The following is a 27,473-nucleotide window of genomic DNA, read 5'->3' on the forward strand; positions in this document are numbered from 1 at the left end:
ATCTCTCCCCAGGACTACCCCTCCTATTATACTCCTCTCTCCCCAGGACTACTCCTTCTATTATACTCCTCTCCCCCCAGGACTACTCCTCCTATTATACTCCTCTCTCCTAAGGACTACTCCTCCAATTATACTCCTCTCCCCCCAGGACTCCTCCTCCTATTATACTCCTTTCCCCCCAGGACAACTCCTCCTATTATCCTCCTCTCCCCCCAGGACTACTCCTCCTATTATCCTCCTCTCCCCCCAGGACTACTCCTCCTATTATCCTCCTCTCCCCCCAGGACTACTCCTCCTATTATCCTCCTCTCTCCCCAGGACTACCCCTTCTATTATACTCCTCTCCCCCCAGGACTACTCCTCCTATTATACTCCTCTCTCCCCAGGACTATTCCTCCTATTATCCTCCTCTCCCCCCAGGACTACTCCTCCTATTATCCTCCTCTCCCCCCAGGACTACTCCCCCTATTATACTCCCCTCCCCCCAGGACTACTCCTCCTATTATACTCCTCTCCTTCCAGGACTCCTCCTCCTATTATACTCCTTTCCCCCCAGGACTACTCCTCCTATTATCCTCCTCTCTCCCCAGGACTACTCCTCCTATTATCCTCCTCTCTCCCCAGGACTACTCCTCCTATTATACTCCTCTCTCCCCAGGACTATTCCTCCTATTATCCTCCTCTCCCCCCAGGACTACTCCTCCTATTATCCTCCTCTCCCCCCAGGACTACTCCCCCTATTATACTCCCCTCCCCCCAGGACTACTCCTCCTATTATACTCCTCTCACCCCAGGACTCCTCCTCCTATTATACTCCTTTCCCCCCAGGACTACTCCTCCTATTATCCTCCTCTCCCCCCAGGACTACTCCTCCTATTATCCTCCTCTCCCCCCAGGACTACTCCTCCTATTATCCTCCTCTCCCCCCAGGACTACTCCTCCTATTATCCTCCTCTCTCCCCAGGACTACCCCTTTTATTATACTCCTCTCCCCCCAGGACTACTCCAACTATTATCCTCCTCTCCCCCCAGGACTACCCCTTCTATTATACTCCTCTCCCCCCAGGACTACTCCTTCTATTATCCTCCTCTCCCCCCAGGACTACTCCTCCTATTATGTACTCCTCTCCCACAGGACTACTCCTCCTATTATCCTCCTCTCCCCCCAGGACTACTCCTCCTATTATCCTCCTCTCTCCCCAGGACTACTCCTCCTATTATACTCCTCTCTCCCGAGGACTACTCCTCCTATTATCCTCCTCTCTCCCCAGGACTACCCCTCCTATTATACTCCTCTCTCCCCAGGACTACTCCTTCTATTATACTCCTCTCCCCCCAGGACTACTCCTCCTATTATACTCCTCTGTCCCCAGGACTACTCCTCCTATTATACTCCTCTCCCCCCAGGACTCCTCCTCCTATTATACTCCTTTCCCCCCAGGACTACTCCTCCTATTATCCTCCTCTCCCCCCAGGACTACTCCTCCTATTATCCTCCTCTCCCCCCAGGACTACTCCTCCTATTATCCTCCTCTCCCCCCAGGACTACTCCTCCTATTATCCTCCTCTCTCCCCAGGACTACCCCTTTTATTATACTCCTCTCCCCCCAGGACTACTCCAACTATTATCCTCCTCTCCCCCCAGGACTACCCCTTCTATTATACTCCTCTCCCCCCAGGACTACTCCTTCTATTATCCTCCTCTCCCCCCAGGACTACTCCTCCTATTATGTACTCCTCTCCCACAGGACTACTCCTCCTATTATCCTCCTCTCCCCCCAGGACTACTCCTCCTATTATCCTCCTCTCTCCCCAGGACTACTCCTCCTATTATACTCCTCTCTCCCGAGGACTACTCCTCCTATTATCCTCCTCTCTCCCCAGGACTACCCCTCCTATTATACTCCTCTCTCCCCAGGACTACTCCTTCTATTATACTCCTCTCCCCCCAGGACTACTCCTCCTATTATACTCCTCTGTCCCCAGGACTACTCCTCCTATTATACTCCTCTCTCCCCAGGACTACTCCTCCTATTATCCTCCTCTCCCCCCAGGACTACTCCCCCTATTATACTCCTCTCTCCCCAGGACTACTCCTCCTATTATCCTCCTCTCCCCCCAGGACTACTCCTCCTATTATCCTCCTCTCCCCCCAGGACTACTCCTCCTATTATCCTCCTCTCCCCCCAGGACTACTCCTCCTATTATACTCCTCTCTCCCGAGGACTACTCCTCCTATTATCCTCATCTCTCCCCAGGACTACCCCTCCTATTATACTCCTCTCTCCCCAGGACTACTCCTTCTATTATACTCCTCTCCCCCCAGGACTACTCCTCCTATTATCCTCCTCTCCCCCCAGGACTACTCCTCCTATTATCCTCCTCTCTCCCCAGGACTACTCCTCCTATTATCCTCCTCTCCCCCCAGGACTACTCCTCCTATTATCCTCCTCTCCCCCCAGGACTACTCCTCCTATTATCCTCCTCTCTCCCGAGGACTACTCCTCCTATTATCCTCCTCTCCCCCCAGGACTACTCCTCCTATTATACTCCTCTCTCCCGAGGACTACTCCTCCTATTATCCTCATCTCTCCCCAGGACTACCCCTCCTATTATACTCCTCTCTCCCCAGGACTACTCCTCCTATTATACTCCTCTCTCCTAAGGACTACTCCTCCAATTATACTCCTCTCCCCCCAGGACTCCTCCTCCTATTATACTCCTTTCCCCCCAGGACTACTCCTCCTATTATCCTCCTCTCCCCCCAGGACTACTCCTCCTATTATCCTCCTCTCCCCCCAGGACTACTCCTCCTATTATCCTCCTCTCCCCCCAGGACTACTCCTCCTATTATCCTCCTCTCTCCCCAGGACTACCCCTTCTATTATACTCCTCTCTCCCCAGGACTATTCCTCCTATTATCCTCCTCTCCCCCCAGGACTACTCCTCCTATTATCCTCCTCTCCCCCCAGGACTACTCCCCCTATTATACTCCCCTCCCCCCAGGACTACTCCCCCTATTATACTCCTCTCCTTCCAGGACTCCTCCTCCTATTATACTCCTTTCCCCCCAGGACTACTCCTCCTATTATCCTCCTCTCTCCCCAGGACTACTCCTCCTATTATCCTCATCTCTCCCCAGGACTACCCCTCCTATTATACTCCTCTCTCCCCAGGACTACTCCTTCTATTATACTCCTCTCCCCCCAGGACTACTCCTCCTATTATACTCCTCTCTCCTAAGGACTACTCCTCCAATTATACTCCTCTCCCCCCAGGACTCCTCCTCCTATTATACTCCTTTCCCCCAGGACTACTCCTCCTATTATCCTCCTCTCCCCCCAGGACTACTCCTCCTATTATCCTCCTCTCCCCCCAGGACTACTCCTCCTATTATCCTCCTCTCTCCCCAGGACTACCCCTTCTATTATACTCCTCTCCCCCCAGGACTACTCCTCCTATTATACTCCTCTCTCCCCAGGACTATTCCTCCTATTATCCTCCTCTCCCCCCAGGACTACTCCTCCTATTATCCTCCTCTCCCCCCAGGACTACTCCCCCTATTATACTGACTCGCCCACCCCAGGGCAATGGGACACCCGGTGCCGAGCTGGACTAGTCCAGTGGTAGTCAGTGGTGGCTGGGCCCGGCTCCGTGGCCCTGGTGGGTGTCAGTAGAATATGTGGCTTGCTTGTTAATGGTTGTGTTCGTGACGCCACCTGTGGTATGCGGCTAATAGGCCGCCGCTGCTGTATGAGGCCTCCGGGGGATGTTATAGCAGCAATGGTGGTACTGCTCCCCACAGGTGGAGCAATGCCCGGGGCATAGTTGGTGCTTGTAAATGTCTATGCAGATGAAATAACTGAGGCAACTTCAGAGGTGCAGTTCAAGTTCTTTTACTCACAGTTCTTGTCAGGGCAGGCAGAACCCTTGGACTGCTGGGACCGCTGTCAGGGACCTCCGTCTTCTGGGTGATTCAGAGTGTGAAATCCGGTACCCTCTCTCTTAGTGTCTCTTTCTCTGCTGTCTTCACTAGCCTTGCCTTTGTTAAGATGGACTTGGCTTGGCCTCCATTACAGCCTCCAGGCTGGGGGGTCACCTGTCGGCTGATTACCCCTTTTCTGAAGGGCTGCTCTGGGTTCTGGCCCTGGGAGCTTACAGCGTCCCTGGGCCTCGGTTTTTACTGTTTGGAGATTGTCTTTTCACTCCTCCAGTCTCTAGGGACCGTCCCCTGTCGCAGCTAATCACTCCACCGATGTCACTGTGGACCAGGCCACCGCAGCCTGCAGCTACTCGTAGCGCCTCTGGGCCCTCGGCTTCGGTACCCAACAAGGACAGCTCGTGGTACCTACAGGACTACCCGCGGCCCTGCGACCCTTTCTTTCCTTCTCTTCTTTCTCCTCCTTGCCTGCCTCAGCAGGCCTCCTCCTCCCTCCTTTCTCTCGTTCTTCTCCTCCAACTACATGCTGCTTCTCTCACTCCCTGAGGTAAACTGAAACTCACTTGACCTTCCTTTCTCTATCTGCTCTCTGGTGGCTCCTCCCACCTCCCCAGTTGCTAAGCTACCACCCTATGGGAGCAGGGATGGGTCTTACAGCCCCTCTCAGCATGCAGCATGGGAGGGTTGCCTGCCACTTTCCCTGGTCCCAGTATGTACCTAACAATGGGTGTAGTGTGGATTTACCAGGGGACCGGAGTTCACTCTCTTCCTCTCCCAGAATGGGGCATCACACCGCTGGTGGGGTGCAATGACCTGTGGCGACGGAAGCCTCAGGGGCGCCACACTCCCCCACAGCAAATCCCAGCACGTCCTCGGGCTGAAAAACAACAAAAACATGTGGAGACACTGCAAAAACATTTTTGTATGCAATAACATAAAACAGTAAAACATTTCTTCCCTTTATGGGAGGCACATATCATGAACGTTGCAAACTTCTTATAAAGAAAACTCTAAGTGTGCACTTCCAGTCCATTGCACGGTTCAGGCAAATCCCCCATAATTCTGGTAGGGGGCACAACGGGTGCAACTAATTACATTTTTGGCTACTACAAGTCCAGTAGCCCGTCAGTTCGTTTCAAACAAACAAAGTAACATCTTCAACCAGCCATTAAGTCCAATGGCCTGGTTGCATCAGACAGATCAACAACATACCAGCCATTAAGTCCAATGGCCTGGTAGGACATAAAACACATACACCACACACCAGCCACTAAGTCCAGTGGCTTGGTATGACAGGACACCTAAACATTCACCGGGGCCCACATTCCAGTTCAGTGGCCCGGTAGCACATAACATGGGGGTGACGTCTTCAAAAAGAATCAGGGGCAGTACAGTAGGAAAGGGTGTCATCTTCGAAAAGAATGAGGGGCAAACAGGGGCTATTTACAGTTCAGCAGCTCTTCATCTTTACTCTTCATTGCAGGGGTCCTTCTTTGGCAGGGCCCTGGGCAGCATGTAGGCCATGGAGATCCTGGTCTGCGTTTCTTGCGTGGCTGTCACAGGACCTCTGCTCAGTTCTGTGACCTGGGTCTGCCTTGAGGTAGTGCTGCGGCTGCTGCTGACAGGAGAGACGCCGCACGCTGGCATAGTGCGGCGCCACTCCGGTTCTTCTGAGGCCGTCTCCTCCCGGGCCTCCCGCTCCTGCTGGTACTCCTGCACCAATCTCCGGCAGGTCAGCTCGTTTGCCAGTGCGGTTTCCTTGGGGCGCAGGGGCTTTTGCAGTCCCCTACTCTCTATGGGCGCTGCGTCCCAGTGCACTCCCGGGGATGTCGCTCCCAGGAGACTCACAGGGGGACTCGGTAGGGGGCCCACTAGCTGGTCGGGGTCCACCCCTCCCCAGGCTCCGCCTGCGGGGGTTTCGGGCAGGCCTCCGGTGCCCCACCGAGCATTTGCGGGGCTGGCGGGGAAGGCCTGCGGGACAGTGGAGGGACAGGGCGGTGGCGCTTGGTGGGTCAGTGGGTCCGGACGGGTCGGGGCTTCACATTGCTCACCCGGTCGCTGCTCCGCGGCCTCCATCCTGTGGCCCACACTCTCCGGCACCATCGGTGTTTCACTCCGCCGGTCCACCTCTGCTTGCAGGTTACGCAGTCTCCGAGCCAGGATTCGCATTTCCTCCCGGAGCACGTCCAGCTCGGGATCCATCTTCCCGGTCCCAGGTGTACACTCCTGCAGCCTCTCTGCCATGCTGCCGACCTGGGGAACGCTTGCTGGATTACTGCTCGGGTGCTCGACCACGCCACTCGGCTTCTCCCTTTCCCTTCTCGGCGGCGGGGCCGGAGGCTGCACTTGCATCTGGCGCCAGACTGGCGCCCAGCCCACCACGACCGGCATCACTCCGCTTGCGATAAGGTACATTTTCGTTGTCTGCTGGTCTGGCTTTTTAAACTCTGTCTGCCAGCCGGCCAGCTTATTTGGTCACCACTTCTTTTTCTTCCGCTTTCTATGGCGGGCACCGCTTCGCGCGCTTTTCTTGGACAAGGGGGCGGGGCTTCTCTTCGCGCCCTTTCTTCTTGCACGCCCCCCTTCTTCCCGCTCTCAGCAGCGCTAATGGCGGCGGTTTCTCAGTAAAGTACACAGTCTGTCACACGGTTCTTCAGGCGCACAGTACCCGGTTAGACCGGGCACGAAATCCTGTTCGTGACGCCAAAATTGACTCGCCCACCCCAGGGCAATGGGACACCCGGTGCCGGGCTGGACTAGTCCAGTGGTAGTCAGTGGTGGCTGGGCCCGGCTCCGTGGCCCTGGTGGGTGTCAGTAGAATATGTGGCTTGCTTGTTAATGGTTGTGTTCGTGACGCCACCTGTGGTATGCGGCTAATAGGCCGCCGCTGCTGTATGAGGCCTCCGGGGGATGTTATAGCAGCAATGGTGGTACTGCTCCCCACAGGTGGAGCAATGCCCGGGGCACAGTTGGTGCTTGTAAATGTCTATGCAGATGAAATAACTGAGGCAACTTCAGAGGTGCAGTTCAAGTTCTTTTACTCACAGTTCTTGTCAGGGCAGGCAGAACCCTTGGACTGCTGGGACCGCTGTCAGGGACCTCCGTCTTCTGGGTGATTCAGAGTGTGAAATCCGGTACCCTCTCTCTTAGTGTCTCTTTCTCTGCTGTCTTCACTAGCCTTGCCTTTGTTAAGATGGACTTGGCTTGGCCTCCATTACAGCCTCCAGGCTGGGGGGTCACCTGTCGGCTGATTACCCCTTTTCTGAAGGGCTGCTCTGGGTTCTGGCCCTGGGAGCTTACAGCGTCCCTGGGCCTCGGTTTTTACTGTTTGGAGATTGTCTTTTCACTCCTCCAGTCTCTAGGGACCGTCCCCTGTCGCAGCTAATCACTCCACCGATGTCACTGTGGACCAGGCCACCGCAGCCTGCAGCTACTCGTAGCGCCTCTGGGCCCTCGGCTTCGGTACCCAACAAGGACAGCTCGTGGTACCTACAGGACTACCCGCGGCCCTGCGACCCTTTCTTTCCTTCTCTTCTTTCTCCTCCTTGCCTGCCTCAGCAGGCCTCCTCCTCCCTCCTTTCTCTCGTTCTTCTCCTCCAACTACATGCTGCTTCTCTCACTCCCTGAGGTAAACTGAAACTCACTTGACCTTCCTTTCTCTATCTGCTCTCTGGTGGCTCCTCCCACCTCCCCAGTTGCTAAGCTACCACCCTATGGGAGCAGGGATGGGTCTTACAGCCCCTCTCAGCATGCAGCATGGGAGGGTTGCCTGCCACTTTCCCTGGTCCCAGTATGTACCTAACAATGGGTGTAGTGTGGATTTACCAGGGGACCGGAGTTCACTCTCTTCCTCTCCCAGAATGGGGCATCACACCGCTGGTGGGGTGCAATGACCTGTGGCGACGGAAGCCTCAGGGGCGCCACAATACTCCCCTCCCCCCAGGACTACTCCTCCTATTATACTCCTCTCCTTCCAGGACTCCTCCTCCTATTATACTCCTTTCCCCCCAGGACTACTCCTCCTATTATCCTCCTCTCTCCCCAGGACTACTCCTCCTATTATCCTCCTCTCTCCCCAGGACTACTCCTCCTATTATACTCCTCTCTCCCCAGGACTATTCCTCCTATTATCCTCCTCTCCCCCCAGGACTACTCCTCCTATTATCCTCCTCTCCCCCCAGGACTACTCCCCCTATTATACTCCCCTCCCCCCAGGACTACTCCTCCTATTATACTCCTCTCCCCCCAGGACTACTCCTCCTATTATACTCCTTTCCCCCCAGGACTACTCCTCCTATTATCCTCCTCTCCCCCCAGGACTACTCCTCCTATTATCCTCCTCTCCCCCCAGGACTACTCCTCCTATTATCCTCCTCTCCCCCCAGGACTACTCCTCCTATTATCCTCCTCTCTCCCCAGGACTACCCCTTCTATTATCCTCCTCTCCCCCCAGGACTACCCCTTCTATTATACTCCTCTCCCCCCAGGACTACTCCTTCTATTATCCTCCTCTCCCCCCAGGACTACTCCTCCTATTATGTACTCCTCTCCCACAGGACTACTCCTCCTATTATCCTCCTCTCCCCCCAGGGCTACTCCTCCTATTATCCTCCTCTCTCCCCAGGACTACTCCTCCTATTATACTCCTCTCTCCCGAGGACTACTCCTCCTATTATCCTCCTCTCTCCCCAGGACTACCCCTCCTATTATACTCCTCTCTCCCCAGGACTACTCCTTCTATTATACTCCTCTCCCCCCAGGACTACTCCTCCTATTATACTCCTCTGTCCCCAGGACTACTCCTCCTATTATACTCCTCTCTCCCCAGGACTACTCCTCCTATTATCCTCCTCTCCCCCCAGGACTACTCCCCCTATTATACTCCCCTCCCCCCAGGACTACTCCTCCTATTATACTCCTCTCCCCCCAGGACTACTCCTCCTATTATCCTCCTCTCCCCCCAGGACTACTCCTCCTATTATCCTCCTCTCTCCCCAGGACTACTCCTCCTATTATCCTCCTTTCCCCCCAGGACTACTCCTCCTATTATACTCCTCTCCCCCCAGGACTACTCCTCCTATTATCCTCCTCTCCCCCCAGGACTACTCCTCCTATTATCCTCCTCTCTCCCCAGGACTACTCCTCCTATTATCCTCCTTTCCCCCCAGGACTACTCCTCCTATTATCCTCCTCTCCCCCCAGGACTACTCCTCCTATTATCCTCCTCTCCCCCCAGGACTACTCCTCCTATTATCCTCCTCTCTCCCCAGGACTACTCCTCCTATTATCCTCCTCTCCCCCCAGGACTACTCCTCCTATTATCCTCCTCTCCCCCCAGGACTACGCCTCCTATTATCCTCCTCTCCCCCCAGGACTACTCCTCCTATTATACTCCTCTCTCCCGAGGACTACTCCTCCTATTATCCTCATCTCTCCCCAGGACTACCCCTCCTATTATACTCCTCTCTCCCCAGGACTACTCCTTCTATTATACTCCTCTCCCCCCAGGACTACTCCTCCTATTATACTCCTCTCTCCTAAGGACTACTCCTCCAATTATACTCCTCTCCCCCCAGGACTCCTCCTCCTATTATACTCCTTTCCCCCCAGGACTACTCCTCCTATTATCCTCCTCTCCCCCCAGGACTACTCCTCCTATTATCCTCCTCTCCCCCAGGACTACTCCTCCTATTATCCTCCTCTCCCCCCAGGACTACTCCTCCTATTATCCTCCTCTCTCCCCAGGACTACCCCTTCTATTATACTCCTCTCCCCCCAGGACTACTCCTCCTATTATACTCCTCTCTCCCCAGGACTATTCCTCCTATTATCCTCCTCTCCCCCCAGGACTACTCCTCCTATTATCCTCCTCTCCCCCCAGGACTACTCCCCCTATTATACTCCCCTCCCCCCAGGACTACTCCTCCTATTATACTCCTCTCCTTCCAGGACTCCTCCTCCTATTATACTCCTTTCCCCCCAGGACTACTCCTCCTATTATCCTCCTCTCTCCCCAGGACTACTCCTCCTATTATCCTCCTCTCTCCCCAGGACTACTCCTCCTATTATACTCCTCTCTCCCCAGGACTATTCCTCCTATTATCCTCCTCTCCCCCCAGGACTACTCCTCCTATTATCCTCCTCTCCCCCCAGGACTACTCCCCCTATTATACTCCTTTCCCCCCAGGACTACTCCTCCTATTATCCTCCTCTCCCCCCAGGACTACTCCTCCTATTATCCTCCTCTCCCCCCAGGACTACTCCTCCTATTATCCTCCTCTCCCCCCAGGACTACTCCTCCTATTATCCTCCTCTCTCCCCAGGACTACCCCTTCTATTATACTCCTCTCCCCCCAGGACTACTCCAACTATTATCCTCCTCGCCCCCCAGGACTACCCCTTCTATTATACTCCTCTCTCCCCCAGGACTACTCCTTCTATTATCCTCCTCTCCCCCCAGGACTACTCCTCCTATTATATACTCCTCTCCCACAGGACTACTCCTCCTATTATCCTCCTCTCCCCCAGGACTACTCCTCCTATTATCCTCCTCTCTCCCCAGGACTACTCCTTCTATTATCCTCCTCTCTCCCCAGGACTACCCCTTCTATTATACTCCTCTCCCCCCAGGACTACTCCTCCTATTATACTCCTCTCTCCTAAGGACTACTCCTCCTATTATACTCCTCTGTCCCCAGGACTACTCCTCCTATTATACTCCTCTCTCCCCAGGACTACTCCTCCTATTATACTCCTCACCTCCAGGACTACTCCTCCTATTATCCTCCTCTCTCCCAGGACTACTCCTCCAAGACACACACACTGCACAAACTGTGCAACACACACACAGCACCACACACACACAACGCTGCAGACACACAGCGCTCCACAAACAACGCAACACACAAACAACACCGCTCTCCCCCCACACCCAGACAACACCCAGAACATGTACAGCGCCCTACACAAACACTGGCAACTACACACAACATTTATGTATATATATATATAACAAAAATCATACATTAACTACACAATAAATTCTAGAATACCCGATGCGTTAGAATAGGGCCACCTTCTAGTTTATAATAATGAGTGTTAAAGGAGCGTACAACTGGCCATGCACATGAGATAACTCGTGGCTGAAACTTCATTTGCTAAGGAACTATCTCACCAAAGTCCCCCAGTTTTCAAGTATTTGATACAGGGAGAGAGGAAAGTCCCCTGAAAACGAAAGAATCCAGGACTTAAATTCCAACTTTCCGATTGTTCTCTTCTCCAAAATAATCTATGAAGAGTCAGGAGGCTCCATACACGGCTTCATTCAGATTCCTAATTTTTTTTTTAGGAGTATGTTAACCAGTTTCCAACTGGTCCTTAATCAGATTTTTTTTTACCATCAGTTTTTGTCACATGTAAAACAAAACTGATGGAGGTTTCTCAAGTTTCTAACAGCAAACTGTTTGTTAAGAATGGCCATTACTAGGATTAGATGGACCCATAAACTTGCATTAGTGAGTTTGATCCATGACTTGGTTTAAAAACATACATGTATGGTCCACAACAAAATTATGGACTTGGGAACAGCGCCATAGATTCTATTTGTAAAAAATATGCATGAAACATGCAAAAAGAACAGCCAAATGAGGCCGAATGCAGATTTTCCCCCAACTTCAACCTATAAACGCCTATCTATCTCAACTCACATATGCTGTTCCACTTGCAACCCAAGTTCTACTAATGCCACTGTCACGGCCGTCTCTGTATTTTGAGACTAGTGACAGGATCGAGACTAGAGTCCTCATTGTCATCTGAGACTCTACATATTAAACGTGTTTTCTTTCTTTGTGAGTGGCAAGAGTTAATGTCAGTTTTCTTGCTACCAGCTTCTGATGTCTGGTCAGGTGTTTTCGGTTTGGGACCACTCCCAGTCCTTTTATATACCCTCTGCTTCCAGTAGAGGGTGCTGGTTATTCTCTTTGCCATTTGGCTTCTGGGCCTGCAGGTGGAGGGAGCTCCTGGAGTTCTTACTGTTAGTTGTGGTGAATGCTGCAGGACTGGAGCCTGACTGCCTCCAAGTTGTTGGTTACTCTGTTGTTGTTGTTTTCCCCCCTGTATGTATTACCTTCCCTTGGTGTGTTTTTTTAGTGCAGCGATAGGATTACTGATCCTTACCTTCCCACTCACTAGCCAGGGCTTATTGCAGGGTTCATCAGGGCTTCAGGTTCCTGCTCAGCGACAGGTGAGAAACCTGTATAGGAACTGGCTAGGAATGCAGGGTACAGTAGCAGGTAAGTGCAAGAGGTGTCCATCTTCCCTCTCACTTGCATCATGACCCACCGTTGTTATTGTGTCCCCGATATATCCTTTGTGTGTCTTGGTAAAACCCCTGTCTGTTGTGTGTTTCACCTCACGCCAGACCATCCCTAAGTCTGTTTCGTGACAGCCGCCCTCTCCTCGACTCCTCTAATCATCTGCTCATGCTTATATTATATTTATTTTATATATATATATATATATATATATATATATATATATATAGATAGATAGATAGATAGATAGATAGATAGATAGAGAGAGAGAGAGAGAGAGAGAGAGAGAGAGATTATATATATATATATATATATATATAAATAAAAGACTTCTCTTGTGCTGCCCATCTCTTCTAGAATCATCTCACACTCATTTCATCTGACAATCAACAATGCCACAAATGCTGCCTCAATACTTAACTCTTGCAACATACATATAACTTGGCTTAAGGAGTCTCCCAATTCCAACACCTGACATGTCTGGTAATGTACAAGACTCACCGTCAACTATTGTACCCATCCTCTATTCTTCTAAGATTGGTAGCCAATATAAAAGTGGACTTTTAGCATTGTGTGAATTCTTACCACCAAAATAATATAAAGAGCTATAGAAAGTCATGCATCAGAACAGACACAACTATAACTTGTCTCCATAGGTCTGAATGAGTCAACGTTCTTGGAGTAGTCGCGTGAAATCCACGACGTCTTGCTGACCAGTTGCACACATGTGCCCCAGTTGTGTCTGTTTCTTTTGACTCAGAAGAAAATAAGCAATTTAGTTTTAACCCTGAGAAAATGAGATGCGGAGATGAAATACAAGATGCAGGTCAAGTGCTGGGAGGTGAATGAATAGGAGTCTTGTGAATGACATAGAGAAGGCAGGTACCCGGCAGCTCCGGTCATGTAAGAAGCTTCATTTTACACTGGTAGGGCCAGAGTTCATTGAGCGTGCCCAGTGACACACTGCCCTAGTGATCTGCACAGGACTGCAGGGAAAAGACAACATTCATTCACAGACTTTTCCAGACTACAGCAATTTGCTTTCCTGTTTGGAGAGTGAACCTTACCTTCCTCAATGGCCTCTTGTACCTTCTCCGAGTCTGACGACAGGTACAGGTTGGTGAGGTACGCCTTCAGGTACCCGATCGGGCTCTTGCCTCCAGTCATGCAGAATCTTTCAATGTTCAGGTCTAAAAAAGAATGAATTGATAGCAATAACATCAAGAATACAGAATTTCAGACAACTTTACCAGAACAAATGCTATAGGAAAATTCCATTAATGGTATCGGGTCCTCAGCTGAAGTTTGAGAAAGGGGAGTATCCATAAACGTCGTTACAGCTGTGGATGCACCTACTCAGCGTCACCGTCTCCGCTACCTCTTGTGATCTAAAGGATGAGCTGAAACGATCACCTCTATGTCAATACACTATTGGGACTCTATGTATGTACTATACAATTTCTTATCATTGCCTGTTATAATGTACATGGGTTTGGTTATATAAAGAAGCAATTAAAAAAATAATCCACATGTTCCCCAGTTTGCTCATGAAATGACAGGGTGGAGGCTTATGGAGAGAGTTTATTGGTAGCACCTTTCTCTACATAGTCAAAGCTTTATTGTTATTCTTCCCTCCACTGGCTCCCAATCCTCCACCGTATCCAATTGAAACTACTAACACTGACCTACAAAGCTGTCCATAATCTGTCTCCTCCATATATCACCGAACTAATCTCCTGCTACACTCAAACACGTAACCTCCAGTTCTCCTTCTCTCCTCTTCTCTCATTCGCTCCTCATGCAACCGTCTCCAAGACTTCTCCCAAGCATCCCATAACTTCTGGAATTTGCTGCCTCAACACGCCAGACTATCTGCTACACTCACAAGCTTCAAACGGAACTTGAAAACTCATCTGTTCAGAACTGCCTATAATCTCCAATGACCCCCCTGCGTCACCACCGCCTCACCACCGTCCCGGAACTGCCACCCGACCAACAACCCACCCACTGTCTCCTCCCCAAAATCCTATAGAATGTAAGCCCGCAAGGGCAGGGTCCTCTCCCCTCCTTACCAGGCTGTCTATTGAAACTTGTATATGTATTCTGTATGTAACCCCTTCTCATGTACAGCACCATGGAATCAATAGTGCTCTATAAATAAATAATAATAATAGCTAAGAATCAGACCCACAAGTTTCATGTTTTGAGCTAACGAACAAACAAAGTTGTGAGAAATGTATTAAAATTCATGCATCTTCTAATAAATGTAATGCATTTGACTCCATCCAGTTTGCTGCTGTCCAAGAAGAGCATGTAACCCCAGTCTTCGTGGATTTTATCGGAATGTTTGCAGTCCGGCAATCGGAGCGGAGAATTTCCAGGTCGCCGTTCTAATCCCGTCGAAAAATGATGAATCAATTGTAGGAAAATAAGTCTTACTTTGAAGCTACAACTGGAAACATCAGGACTTTTACTGTTCTCATCAGGAGGGGGGGGGGGGGGCTGGGGTTTACTTTGTGTTTGACTTGAACTAGCAACACTTGAGCTTGTTATTCTTCATTTCTTGACATAGGTGTCATGATGAAAGTCTTCGGCGGGACCACCCCGGGGGCAGACACCGATCCTGATTAACTCCATCCAGAGCTCTACTTGCTGACCTCACATTTTCTAAGCCATTTCTTCCCCAGCTGGCCATCGAAGCTCTCTACTCTTTTATATCTCACACGACCCACCAGCAAGGGGGAGATGTCATCATTACTCACCACCGGGGACATCTGCACTTAATCCTCCTGTATCTTTTAAAATGGGGAGGGGGGGTGTTTTTCAATGAAGATAGGGAGCATGGACAGAGAACCTCGCCTTTCTGTGTGACAAGTTAAGTCTACTGTTCTGGAATGAAAGCTGAAAAATGTGCGTTGTCGTCCATACCCTGACATAGGCAAATAAACATATGGACATTAAAGAGGCGTCTTATTACACAAAGCCCAGGCTGCTCCTCTCTATCTCATCTGGAATGAGACATTTATATACTTACCGTAGTGATTGATGCTGTTTATGAGCCGTACGCCGACCTGGGCATGGTTATTGGTCATCAGTACAATATCAAAGAGCTCCTCGCTGTCTGGATAAAGCAGCCTCAGCTGCTTGTTCACCTCTTCAACCGCCTGTGTAAGGAGACACAAAATGATAAATATGGGTTATGGGATGACATGAAGTTTGCAAAATGACTCCATCATTAACGGCTTATGAATGTCTATGGGGCCAATTCCCATGTAACAAGGGTCCTAAAAACCACTCAATTTAGCTGCAGGGTGTTTGTTTGTAAAAACTTTGGAAATTGTGGTCAGGTTTGGCTATGTATGGAAGGATCTGAAAGCGGAGGATGGTAACAAGTTAAACTTTTAGCTATGAACCTTCCATAAATCTGGTAAAGCGGAGTCATTTTCATATTGTATCTATGTTAACAGGACTGTTAACTTTTTACATAGCATTGAGCTAGAAAAGGTCCCCGAAAATAAGCTGATCACAGGTTTCCCTATAATCAGCTCTAAGGGTGAACACATTAGCACAGGTTCCATTTCCCTTGAGCGCTCCAACAGATGAAATTCTGACTGGCGACCGGTTCACGCAGCTGGTTTTGAATCCCCTATTAAATCGATGGCTGGACCATATATGACAAGCTTTTCTCCCCCCCATTCACCTTTTGTGTCTTCCCTATTCCCTCATAGACTGTATCTTACGAGCAGGGCCCTCACTCCTCTTAGTATCTGAATTTTGTTATTTTGTATTGTCTCATATTGTCTGTACATGTCCCCTCTGAATTGTAAAGTGCGGCGGAATATGTTGGAGCTATAGAAATAAAAATTATTATTATTAAATTAAGTATCTCACTGAAATGAATGGATTGTACATGGGATGTACAAGTGTGAGTTGTCTTTCAACATTTTGTGCACAAAAAAGTATCACGATTCAGATTGGACTCTGCTATTGCAGGGTTGTATTTGTCACCTAGTCCTGCAGTCTGTGTTTCCCTGTGCTTGGCTGGTGGAAGGAGCCTATCCTTCCATGCCTCGTTCCGAGGATCACGCTGCTTTCTCAGGATGTCTCCTCCACCGGTGCGGCGCCAGTTATAGCCCTGCTCTGCAGCGTGTGCACCTGGTGCCTGTAAGTTCTCTTGGTTCTGCCCGCTACCTCGTCTGACCTCCCTGACTTCCATCCTCCTCGTTCAGTCCGACCTCCCTGACTCCCGTCCCCTACATTTGTCTTACCTTCCGGTCTTCTTCTCCTGTCCCCTGTTTGTTGTTCCGTTCCTGCACCCCCCTCCTACTGCTTGCTCTCCCGATTCCCGACCTCTGGCTTGCTCCTGACACTGACTCCTCCTACTCCCTTGTACTGTGTGACCTCCTGGCTCTGACCCTGCTTGTATGACTTCTCTGAGTAATCAATTTGTGATTACTCCTGTGACACCTTGTGGATCCATAGCCCTGTTACACACACCAGTGTTCCGGCTTTCCCTAGTGGTGACTTTACAAAAAGATAGGTCCATTTTTAATATACAATTGTCCTCCATTTTTGATCCATGTGTCTGTTATTACCATCAGTGTACAATTCGTTTTTCTCTTATGAGAGAGAAAAAAAAAATCCAACCCTTCCTAACAAATAAAGAATAAAAACAGACAGCACTTGTACTGCATTGTGCGCAAGCCAAAAACTTACAAGAAAAACAATTAAAAAAAACAAAAAAACAGAAACGGATTTGTCTTTTTTTTCTTTTTGGACTATTAGTCTCAGAAAAAAATAAATAACATCCACATGTGACCAACCCCATACACAATAATAGGTACAAAATACTGATAGAACAATTATATGAAATACGGACATCTCAATGAGGCCTTAATATTTAGGCGGCAAAATTCAGGACAAAAAAGCCCCAACTCACAGGAATTCCCAGAAGCCCCTTTTGCAATCTGGTTCTATGGAGTGTCCAAACAAGGTCGGGACAGTTGGCTTTCTACGTATTTTCTCTGCTCTGTCTCCCTCCTAATCATCCTGTTAGGGGTACTTTGCACGCTGCGACATCGCAAGCCGATGCTGCGATGCCGCACGCGATAGTCCCCGCCCTCGTCGCAGCAGCGATATCCTTGTGATAGCTGCCGTAGCGAACATTTATCGCTACGGCAGCTTCACATGGACTCACCTGTCCTGGGACGTTGCTCTGGCCGGCGACCCGCCTCCTTATTAAGGGGGCGGGTGGTGCGGCGTCACTGCAATGTCACACGGCAGGCGGCCAATAGGAGCGGAGGGGCGCAGATGAGCAGGATGTAAACATCCCGCCCACCTCCTTCCTTCCGCATATCCTACGGAAGTCGCGGTGACGCCGGTAGGAGATGTTCCTCGCTCCTGCGGCTTCACACACAGCAATGTGTGCTGCCGCAGTAGCGAGGAACAACATCGGACCGTCGCATCAGCGTAATTATGGATTACGCCGACGCTGCACCGATGATACGATTACGACGCTTTTGCGCTCGTTAATCGTATCATCGAACCTTTACACACTACGATGTCGCATGCGATGCCGGAAGTACGTCATTTTCAATTTGACCCCACCGACATCGCACCTGCGATGTCGTAGTGTGCAAAGCCCGCCTAAGGCTAAGTTCACATTTCCGCTAAAATCTATCAGTCACAATCCGCTGCTCTTGTAAACAGCGGAATCCGTTTAGCGGATTCCGCTGCTCCCATAGACTTGTATGAGCAGCGGATTGTGACTGATGATGCTGCGTTGCACCCTCCGCCCGACTGATCAGTCGTGGAACGACTGACCGCCGGGCGGGAGGAACGCAGCATGTAACGTTTTTTGAGCAGCGAGATCCGTCGGATTTCGCTGCGCATGCTCTCTGGCTCCCTGCACACGTCACCAGCTTTGGTTGGTTACCCGATATTTACCCTGGTTACGGTGCAAGGAGCCAGCGCTAAGCGGTGTAGGCCCGTAACCAAGGTAAATATCGGGTAACCAAGGTAAACATCGGGTGCTTTGCTGTTACCCGATATTTAGGCTGGTTACGTGTGCAGGGAGGCCGACACTTCCCCGCTCGGCCCCGCCCCCTCCCGCACTCCGCACATGTATGTACACACACACACACACACCTGTCCCCAGCCATGCAGACAAGCACTGCCACTGACACCCTCGTCTGGCCCCGCCCCCCGCTCGGCTCCACCCCCTCCCGCACTTTGCATGTGCACACACATACATACACACATACATACATACATGCACATACACACACTCACTCACTCACTCACAGATACACTCACCTGTCCCCAGCCATGCAGACCGCAGCACTTCCACTGACATCCTCAGCGCCTGGCCCCGCCCCCCGCTCTGCTCTGCACCCGAACTCCGCCCCCCGCACACAACGGAATCCGACAAAGAATTCTGTTCTTTGTCATCCGTTGTACAGCGTTGAACAGCGCATCAGTCACATGCGTCAAGCGACGCATGTGACTGATACAAATCAACGGAAATGTGAACTTAGCCTTAGGGTATTCGAAAATGATCTTTCTAAACCTATTGCGCCATGACATCGAGACCTAAACAAGGGCCTAGAACATCCCATTTGGAGATGCTACTAGCGACTAGTCACGGGTACACCCTATGTTTATTTACCTGTGTTTTTATATTGGGTGGCTGTAGTCATTTGATAATGTTTATATAAATAATACAGTAATATATATTTTAACAACACTGAGAATGTGCATTGCAGTTTTGATTATTTTAGTAATGTAGTTGGGTATCGCGTAGTGCCAGTACCCTCAGTGTCTTCCACTATATAGAGATTTTCCCTTTAATATGTCTCTCAGCGCACTGAATCAGTCATTATATACTATATTTGTTGGCTATAAAGTTAATGATAATTAAAGCTAGATGTTTTCTTTAAAAGGTTTAGTCTAAAAATCACACAGTTCTCGTATAGTAACGTACACATGTAATTATTGATTTCAGCCAATATAACTTGTTAAATCTGCCCCGTTTTCTCCTTATCACCTTCCAATGTGTAACCTTCCAGGCTTGATTTACCCCTCAGCTGCCATTGGAGTTGTCCTGCTGTAGTTCCAGAGCTCCTGGTCGATCATGCGCAGTGCGGTCTCTGATCTTTCTGCTCTGTCTTCAGCACTGAGATAGTGTATTCTACTTTCTAGAATACACCTTACGCTTCTGTGCCCTCTCTGCTCCTGTACAGTTCACTGCCTGGTCGATTTTATCTTCTGCCATCTACATCAGTATAGCTGTCTGTGTGTTTTTGCATCCTAATCTTCTGCCATATGCATCTGTACCGCCCCGGTGTTAGTCGGGCTGCTCGGATCCGGGATCGTCGTGGCTCGAGGGGTCTGGACCCGGCTTGGCAAACACTTTGATCCGTAAAAGGGGGTATTTACAGGGGATACGTCTGTGACGCCACCTGCGGGTTGCAATAATAGGAGTACCGCCGATGCTGGAAGGAGTACCAGGGCAGATGGTATGAAGCAGCAAGGTGTCAGTCCCTCCACAGGTAGGGAAGGCCCCGGGCTCAGGATGTTGGTAGACTTGGGAGGACAGGGTGCAGGGACCAAGGTACTCACTGCGCGTAGTCGTGGTGCTGGATGAGATTTAGAAAGGAGACACACACTGTAGGTAAACCAAAGTCTCTGTGTACAGCTCCCGCTGCCGGGAGCCCGTCCAAGTTCTCGGTCCCACCAGTGTCACTTAGTGATTCGGAGCCTGCCTCCGTGTACAATTTATTGTCCGTTGGTGGTCCCCGTGGCTTGAAGCTGTTGGGGGCCCTGCTCACTATGTGTAGTGTAGCCGTGCTCTTGAGGGCTTGCACTTGGGACTTCAGTGGGTTACTGTTTCTGGAAACACCCTATCCCCCTCATTGTGCTGATGCCCTCAACCACTGAGCTCGTAGGGAAGTCCTTGAAGATCCTCTCCCTTTCAGGTGAATTGTCAGGACATTGAATTGGCTCTTAACCTAGGGTCCTGTACCCTGTCATGCTCGGTACCGGTTAGTTCTGTTGGGCCCTCCTGGTGCCGACAGTCCTCCAAGACTAAGTCCGTCACACCCTTGCCCAATGTCCCTGCTACCGGTCCCCGTCCTGAATCACCGCTTGAGACCCAACCAGGGCCCCTAGCTCCCCAGGAGCTCACTCTTCCAGCTCTTCTCTCTTTGGAGCCTACTTCTCAACTCCTCACTCTGTCTCCCTCTGGCTGTCTGCTCAGTCCCCCAGTGGCTGGCCCATTTTCCAGTTAGCCAACCCCCCTGGTGTGTCTGGCAGTGTCTGCTGTGAGGTGATTGGGTTTTGGTGCAGATGGGAGTGACACTAGTTTCTTGGGCACCTGGAACCATGGGGGGGGAGGCCCTGAACCCTCGGTAAGGATGCAGTACCCTGTGGCACCCTGATGTATTCAGGGGCACCACACATCAATAAAGCAGCACTTGCAGTTTCAATTCAAAGAGCTGTCTGCTACAAGCATCCAACACAGTTCAGCTGTGCGGAGTCTAATTATTACAAGCGTCGCTGTGCGGGATAGTTGAACTCTGCTGAAAACCAGCTAACAGATCAATGATGTAAAAAACACACAGATAGCTATCCTGATGGAGATGGCAGAAGGTAAAATCAGACTCACAGAGTTTTGTACAGGAGCATAATAAATGGATTGAATAGATGTGGGACTGGTCTCTAAAAGAAGGAGGGAGGAGTCTGCAGCACTAAAGAGAAGCAAGTACTACAGGGAAATGGAGTTCCTATAGCGTAATAATAGGACTGCACATTTGGCTATGGGAAGTTGAATATATGGAGTAGATTGAGATGAAAAAAAGTAAAAAAAAATAATGCGATAATGGGACTAACCCTTTAAAGGCTCCTTAAAGTTCTGATTTTCCTCACATTACAGACTAACCTATGTAAAACTGCCAACCAATAATTACCTTCTGATCTATTCAGGACTATACACTACTTAGCACGATTATATAGAAACACATAGTTTGATGGGAGTGACTGGTTCGCTCCGGTGAAGTTAGTGCACCTATACATAGGATCATTTATTACAGTTTACTCATGCTAGTAAAAATATATAGTAATTAATAATAGCAGGGTTGGCAATCTGCTGCTGGGAAACCTAGATGACAGCTAGCAAATTTAAAGTGAACCTGTCATGTATAAAAACCTTTCTTAATCTGCAGATATGGGGTTAAGCCGCAGGCTAATAGCATTCTGAACCTGCCTGGAGCCCTCACTTAGAGCCCCACTGCCGGGAGGAAAAGATTTCTATTCCTCCAGGCAGCAAGTGACATTCAATCATAGGAGAGACACCAACTAGCGCTAGAGAGTGGTGGCAGTAATTGCACCACTGGCACTAACAGCCAACTCTAATACTGCGCGAGCTGTCAGTCAGTGCCAGGGGTGCAGGTATAGCAGCTGCCCACTAAACACTCAGCAGTGACTGAAGCCTCTCTGGCACACTGGCTGCAGCATTTCAGAGACAACATGCTTTGAAAACCTGGCTGGTGACTATGTCCTGGCTGACTAGTCCAAGAGGCAGATCACTAGCAGCTTATATGTTACAGGTCATTATGTGGTTTCTGGCAATAGAAGGTCACAGCGTTTGGCTGCACAAAATGCTCCCTGACTTTCTATTTTTCCTGCTGTTAGTATTCATTTTACTAGGTAGCTTTCCTGCTGGATTTTCATCTCTTCCCCTTTAGGACCCAGGGAGTGCTCCTTCCGTCCAGCTGATGATTATCAGTATTCCCCTTGTGTCTAAATACTTCCATCTTCTCTGGACTTGTGCTGATGATATTAATCATTCAGGTCTAGTTGCAAGCAGGTGGCTTGTACTCCTCTGTGGTATCATTGCTGAAACTTTGCTGAACTTCTTCGAGTCACCTGTAGATAAGTAGTTCATGTACTTTCCCCCGTGTGTCTTCCTTGTGCCTTCTCTAGTGTTTAGTGGGGTTGACGAAGAGCTCATCCCATCCATTCCCTATCTAGGGTCCAGCACTAGGAATAACTAGGGTCAGGTATCCAGCTCGGCGCATAGGTGCAGAACCTATCTAGGGTGGTGAGGAACCCCAGGGACCAGCAGTAGGATTGGTCAGGGGTCACCAGCTCCCTCTTCCCTAGACATAGGGTTCCCTTTCACTATTCGCTTGATACTTTCACGTACCTAGTGTAACATTATCCCTGCCCTAAACAATGTGACTGGCAGATCTCGACTGACGGCGGCGTTTTAGTGTCTGTTTCATGCTACCCAAGGAAGGTTCCCTTTAAGAAAGGAATATTCTTTGAATCTTCTTTTTCTATGATATGAAGTATCCAACATTGTATATCACCATTCCCATTAACAAAATATAGTGAGCAAATGAATCCCACATGTTATCTTATCTAATAGTACAGGTCAGGGCTTGCAGCAAGGTGTGACCTGCAACTGAAATATGTGCGCAAAGTCCTGATCACATAAGAAGCGACTTTACTCTACTTAATCAGCCATCGGGGAGAGGCGATCATTAAAACAAAACCAAAATCCCCAATTCATAAACTGGGATTCTCATAAAACGGAGATCAGAAAATCCAGTATAATTTGTAAGGATTAAAATAAAGTGACTACAAAAATACAATAAAAGCCGAGTGTGAAGTTATTCCAGCAGTTGTTCCTCGAAATATTCATAACTTCTAAATTTCCCCACCTACAATATATAATACGTACAAAGAAAAAGACTTAAACCTTAATGCCCCTCTCTTCTGCTGCAACTGCCCTAGAATCCCCCATCACTATGGTTACCATTTACTGTCCCAAATTAACAATCCAGAGGCATTATAGGGGATTAGTGACCAGATTCCACAGTACCAACTCATACATTAATAAACAGATCTCCCAGACCTGATATGGCTGGTGTAGTTACTTTAAAAATTATTATCAAAATGGCTGTATATTCCTCCATTGTCAACCCATATAACCTGATTGAAAGATACTAAGGGTCCCTTCTCCCTGCAGCTGGATCTCTGCCCACCGAGACTGAATGACAGCTCCTCAGTGTTCCTCCTCTCTGCTGCTGGATCTCTGCCCATCTATTCTGACTGACAGCTCCTCTTGTCCCGTCTCCCTGCTTTCCTATCAAGGCTGTGGTTATCCCGGTTGCTTGTGCACCTTTTTCTACCACACTTTCTTTCCACTCAACTTTCCATTAATATGCTTGGATACAGCACTCTGAACAGCCAGCTTCTTTAGCAATGACCTTTTGTGGCTTACCCTCTTTGTGGAGTGTGTCAATGACTGCCTTCTGGACATCTGTCAAGTCAGCAGTCTTCCCCATGATTGTGTAGCCTACTGAACCGGGCTAAGGGACCATTTTAAACACTTAGGAAGCCTTTGCAGGTGTTTTGTAGTAATTTATTCTATTTTTGGGGGTTTTCATTGGCTGTAAGCCATAATCATCAACATTAACATATATAAACACCTAAAATAGATCCCTCTGTGTGTAATGACTCTATATAATATATAGAAATAGATCCCTCTGTGTGTAATTACTTTATATAATATATAGAAATAGATCACCCTGAGTGTAATGAGACTATATAATTGGGATTCTGATCTGGCATAAATCCTAAGTCATATTGCAAAGGATTGTTAAAAATCCAATTTTGACTTTTAGGATCGCTACTTCCAATAGGTGGCGCTGCGCTAGAGTTTGTCTCCTTTCCTGGAGAGACAATTTGTATATAATATATAGAAATAGATCCCTCTGTGTGTAATGACTCTATATAATATATAGGAATAGATCCCTCTGCATATAATGACTATATATAAAATATAGAAATAGATCCCTCTGTGTGTAATGACTCTATATAATATATAGAAACAGATCCCTCTGTGTGTAATGACTCTATATAATATATAGAAATAGATCCCTCTGTGTGTAATGACTCTATATAATGTATAGGAATAGATCACTGTGTGTAATGACTCTATATAATATATAGAAATAGATCCCTCTGTGTGTAATGACTATATAATATATGTGTTTCCTTTTTTGTATTCAATTACTGAAATAAATTAACTTTTTGATAATATTCTAATTTATTGAGACGCACCAGGAGTATTTGAGTGAACACAGAACTGAATTTGTAAATTATCAATACATTTATCTAGAGTTTGGTCTGTTTTATAAGCATAATATTGTTGGGTAAAAAGCATTTTTGCAATAGGATTTTATTAGTATATTTGGACCAATATATTTGGACCAATTGTCCTCTACAGCCTTTATGTATCACTGTGTATAGATTCATCACGGAGCTCGTTCTGGCGGCAGGGTCAAACTTTCAGGGGGCTTTTAATATGGGGAATATTTACTAATAACACCCCATGTTATTTCCCAATTCATTCTTATAGGGGGTTGTGCAGAAGTAAAAATAAAATAAAAATAAATTATATATTATATGCGGTATCTGCTTTAACAGTGCCACCCCTGTCCATAAGTTGTATTGCATCTGAGCTGAGTTGTGCACCAGGTAGACAGGACTACGGACAGGTCCTGATAGTTATCTGCAATCATTTTCTCACTTACTTCTTGTTTATTCTGCAGCTCCTGACACAGTAGATGGGAATCCCCATAAATTCTGACTACAGAAATCTCTGCTCGATCCTTTTTAATCTCTGGATACAAAATAGTAGATTAACAGGACTTTAAATGGGGACTTGTGAATGAGCCGTAGACAGAAAATTTACAATATTTATGGTATGAACAGAAGTCTCATCTATTAATCCAACCTGTCAGCATCATGTCAAAGTAATAACACGGTTTGCCATTTAATTACCCATAACCCCAGGGGAGGGTGAGTTTCCACTAATTGTGGTGACTGAATAAATAGAGGGTGGAAAGGGTTAAATTGCCGCGCTGCTGTGCAATAAAGATGAACGCTGGATCTTGGCTATGTGACTTTATTCTATGCGTTTCTGAGCAACCTCCTTCATCAGGATCATTGCAATGTGAATGTGATGATCCTGATGAAGGAGGTTGCTCCGAAACGCGATGAATAAAGTCACATATCCAAGATCCAGCATTCATCTTTATTGCACAGCAGCGCGGCAATTTAACCCTTTTACACCCCTATTGGCGATCACAAAGTATCCCTGATACTGGGGCTGCAGCAGCTATCTTTCCAGGATTCTTCCTAGTGGTGGTCTCTGACACAACCCCCCCCTAGGTGAGCAAAATCTTAATCGCAGATTCACCGTGTCTCACAGATAAGACCCTATTCTTGCACTTTTTGTTTTCTTATATCCAGACTTTTTTTTAATAGAAGCAGGATTTCTACTCTTTCAGCAATTTGGAAGAGTTTTTTCACCAAGCAATAAGAAAGTGCAACTTTATTTTAACGTGCTGTAGATAAATCACACACTAGAATACCAAATTGTCTCTCCAGGAAAGGAGACAAACTCTAGCGCAGCGCCACCTATTGGAAGTAGTGATCCTAAAAAACCAAACACCCAACAAAAAATGCAGCAAAACCTGATGTTTGGAAGCAGCTTTTGAGCTGCGAAGAGAGCAGGTTTTGGCTGCAGGAAAAAACACAACTTGTGAACACAGGCTTAAGATGTTTGGGGAAATTAAAGAGAACCAGTCAGGTCCAATATGCTCCCAGAACCACGAGCAGTTCTGGGTGCATATTTCTAATCCCTGCCTAACTGTCCCCGTATACACTAGCATAGATAAAGAGATCTTTAGAAAAAGGTATTTCTAAAGATCCTTTATGATATGCTAATGAGCGCAGGGACTAGTCGCAAGGGTGTTATTTCCTGCACTCATTCCGCTCTCTTAGCATATTAGCAAACCAAAAGGGGTATACTAACATGCTATTCAAAGCAGCGTCATCAGTGGTGATGTCGCGGGCGGAGGAGGGGACGCCGCGCTCTCCCACTGCTGCTCGGGTCCGGCTGCCGCGGCTGCTGCGGCCTGCTGCTGCTCAGTGGCTCGAGCGATGGGCCGGATCCCGGGGACTCTAGCGGCGCTCCTCGCCCGTGAGTGAAAGGGGGTTGTTGGGTGTGGGGATTGTTTATTGTCCGTGACGCCACCCACGGTTGTGGTGATTTGTAGCACCACCGCTGCTCAATATGGGGATCCCGGGAGTGGTGATGCGGAGCAGCCAGGTGTTGCGTTGCCCCTCCGTGGGTAGGGGTTGGTGATCCCGGGACCCAGTGATGGTGTGGAAGGTGCAGGGCCTGGTGGGCGCAGGGACGCGGGGCAGCGCTGTGCCTTGCGGCACTGTGGCACTCACTCAGCCTGAGACGCTGACACAGTTTTACGGTAAACCACACGGCTGGAAAGACGGTTCCCACGGACGGCTGCACTTGCTCTCCCAGTAGTTAACGGTGATGTCCCTTTGACCTGCACCTAGTGTTTCTGTGTTGGTAGTGATGGGTTCCCACCGGTAACCCACTCCCCGGCTTGGATATGGGCCGGAGGAGCCCTACTTTGCCCGCAGACGCTGGCCCTGAGGAACTGGTGCCCTGGCGGTGGCGGTGTTCCTCCTTAATGGTTGGACTTTTGCCTTCAGTCGGGACTTGGTTGTTGGGGGATCGACGTCGCCTTCACTGACGGATTCGGCAAATTATGGCGACTCCTAGCCTTGCCGGGGTCCGAGAGGCCCCTGCCCTGGTGCTGACTGTCCTTCGTATACTGCTCCAGACCGCCGGGCCACTACCCGTCCGCGGTCCTTCCAGCAACCTCCGAGCAGTCCCCCTCCAGACGATCACCGCTGTTGCTGACCTTGCTGACACTGTCCTGCACTTAGCTGGACTAACTTCAGGTCTTTCTACGTTCACTTTTACTCTTTTCTTCTTTGCTCCACTACCACTTCACTTTCACTTAGCTCTGTTGTTTACTCCTTCACTCCCTCACTGTTCTCTTCCCTAGCTTGACTGCCTGGTTCTCCCCGCCTCCAGAGCTGTGTACTCCTCGGTGGGTGGAGCCAACCGCCTGGCCCACCCCCTGGTGTGAACATCAGCCCCTGGAGGAAGGCAACAAGGATTTTGGTAGCTTTGGTGTTCCTAACTGGGATGTAGGGTGTGGTGGTGTGATGACCTGTGACCCCTGGCTTGCCCAGGGCGTCACAGTGATGCACATAACTGTGTCCACTAATTTGAATGCCCGGCACTTCCGGTCATGCGCACCTGACACGTTCCC

General features: G+C 49.0%; 1 protein-coding gene across 1 annotated transcript in view; it reads right to left on the reverse strand.

The window, feature by feature from the left end:
- Positions 1-27,473, reverse strand: part of NT5C1B (5'-nucleotidase, cytosolic IB) — a 101,388-nt gene that overhangs the window by 21,372 nt on the left and 52,543 nt on the right. The window contains exons 4-5 of the mRNA XM_075338785.1: positions 15,287-15,416; positions 13,320-13,442 (exon numbers count right to left, since the gene is read on the reverse strand). Coding sequence (XP_075194900.1) covers positions 13,320-13,442; positions 15,287-15,416 — 253 coding nt within the window. The remainder of the gene's footprint in view (positions 1-13,319; positions 13,443-15,286; positions 15,417-27,473) is intronic.

Source organism: Anomaloglossus baeobatrachus, chromosome 3, assembly GCF_048569485.1.
Source record: "Anomaloglossus baeobatrachus isolate aAnoBae1 chromosome 3, aAnoBae1.hap1, whole genome shotgun sequence".
Taxonomy (NCBI): Eukaryota; Metazoa; Chordata; class Amphibia; order Anura; family Aromobatidae; genus Anomaloglossus; species Anomaloglossus baeobatrachus.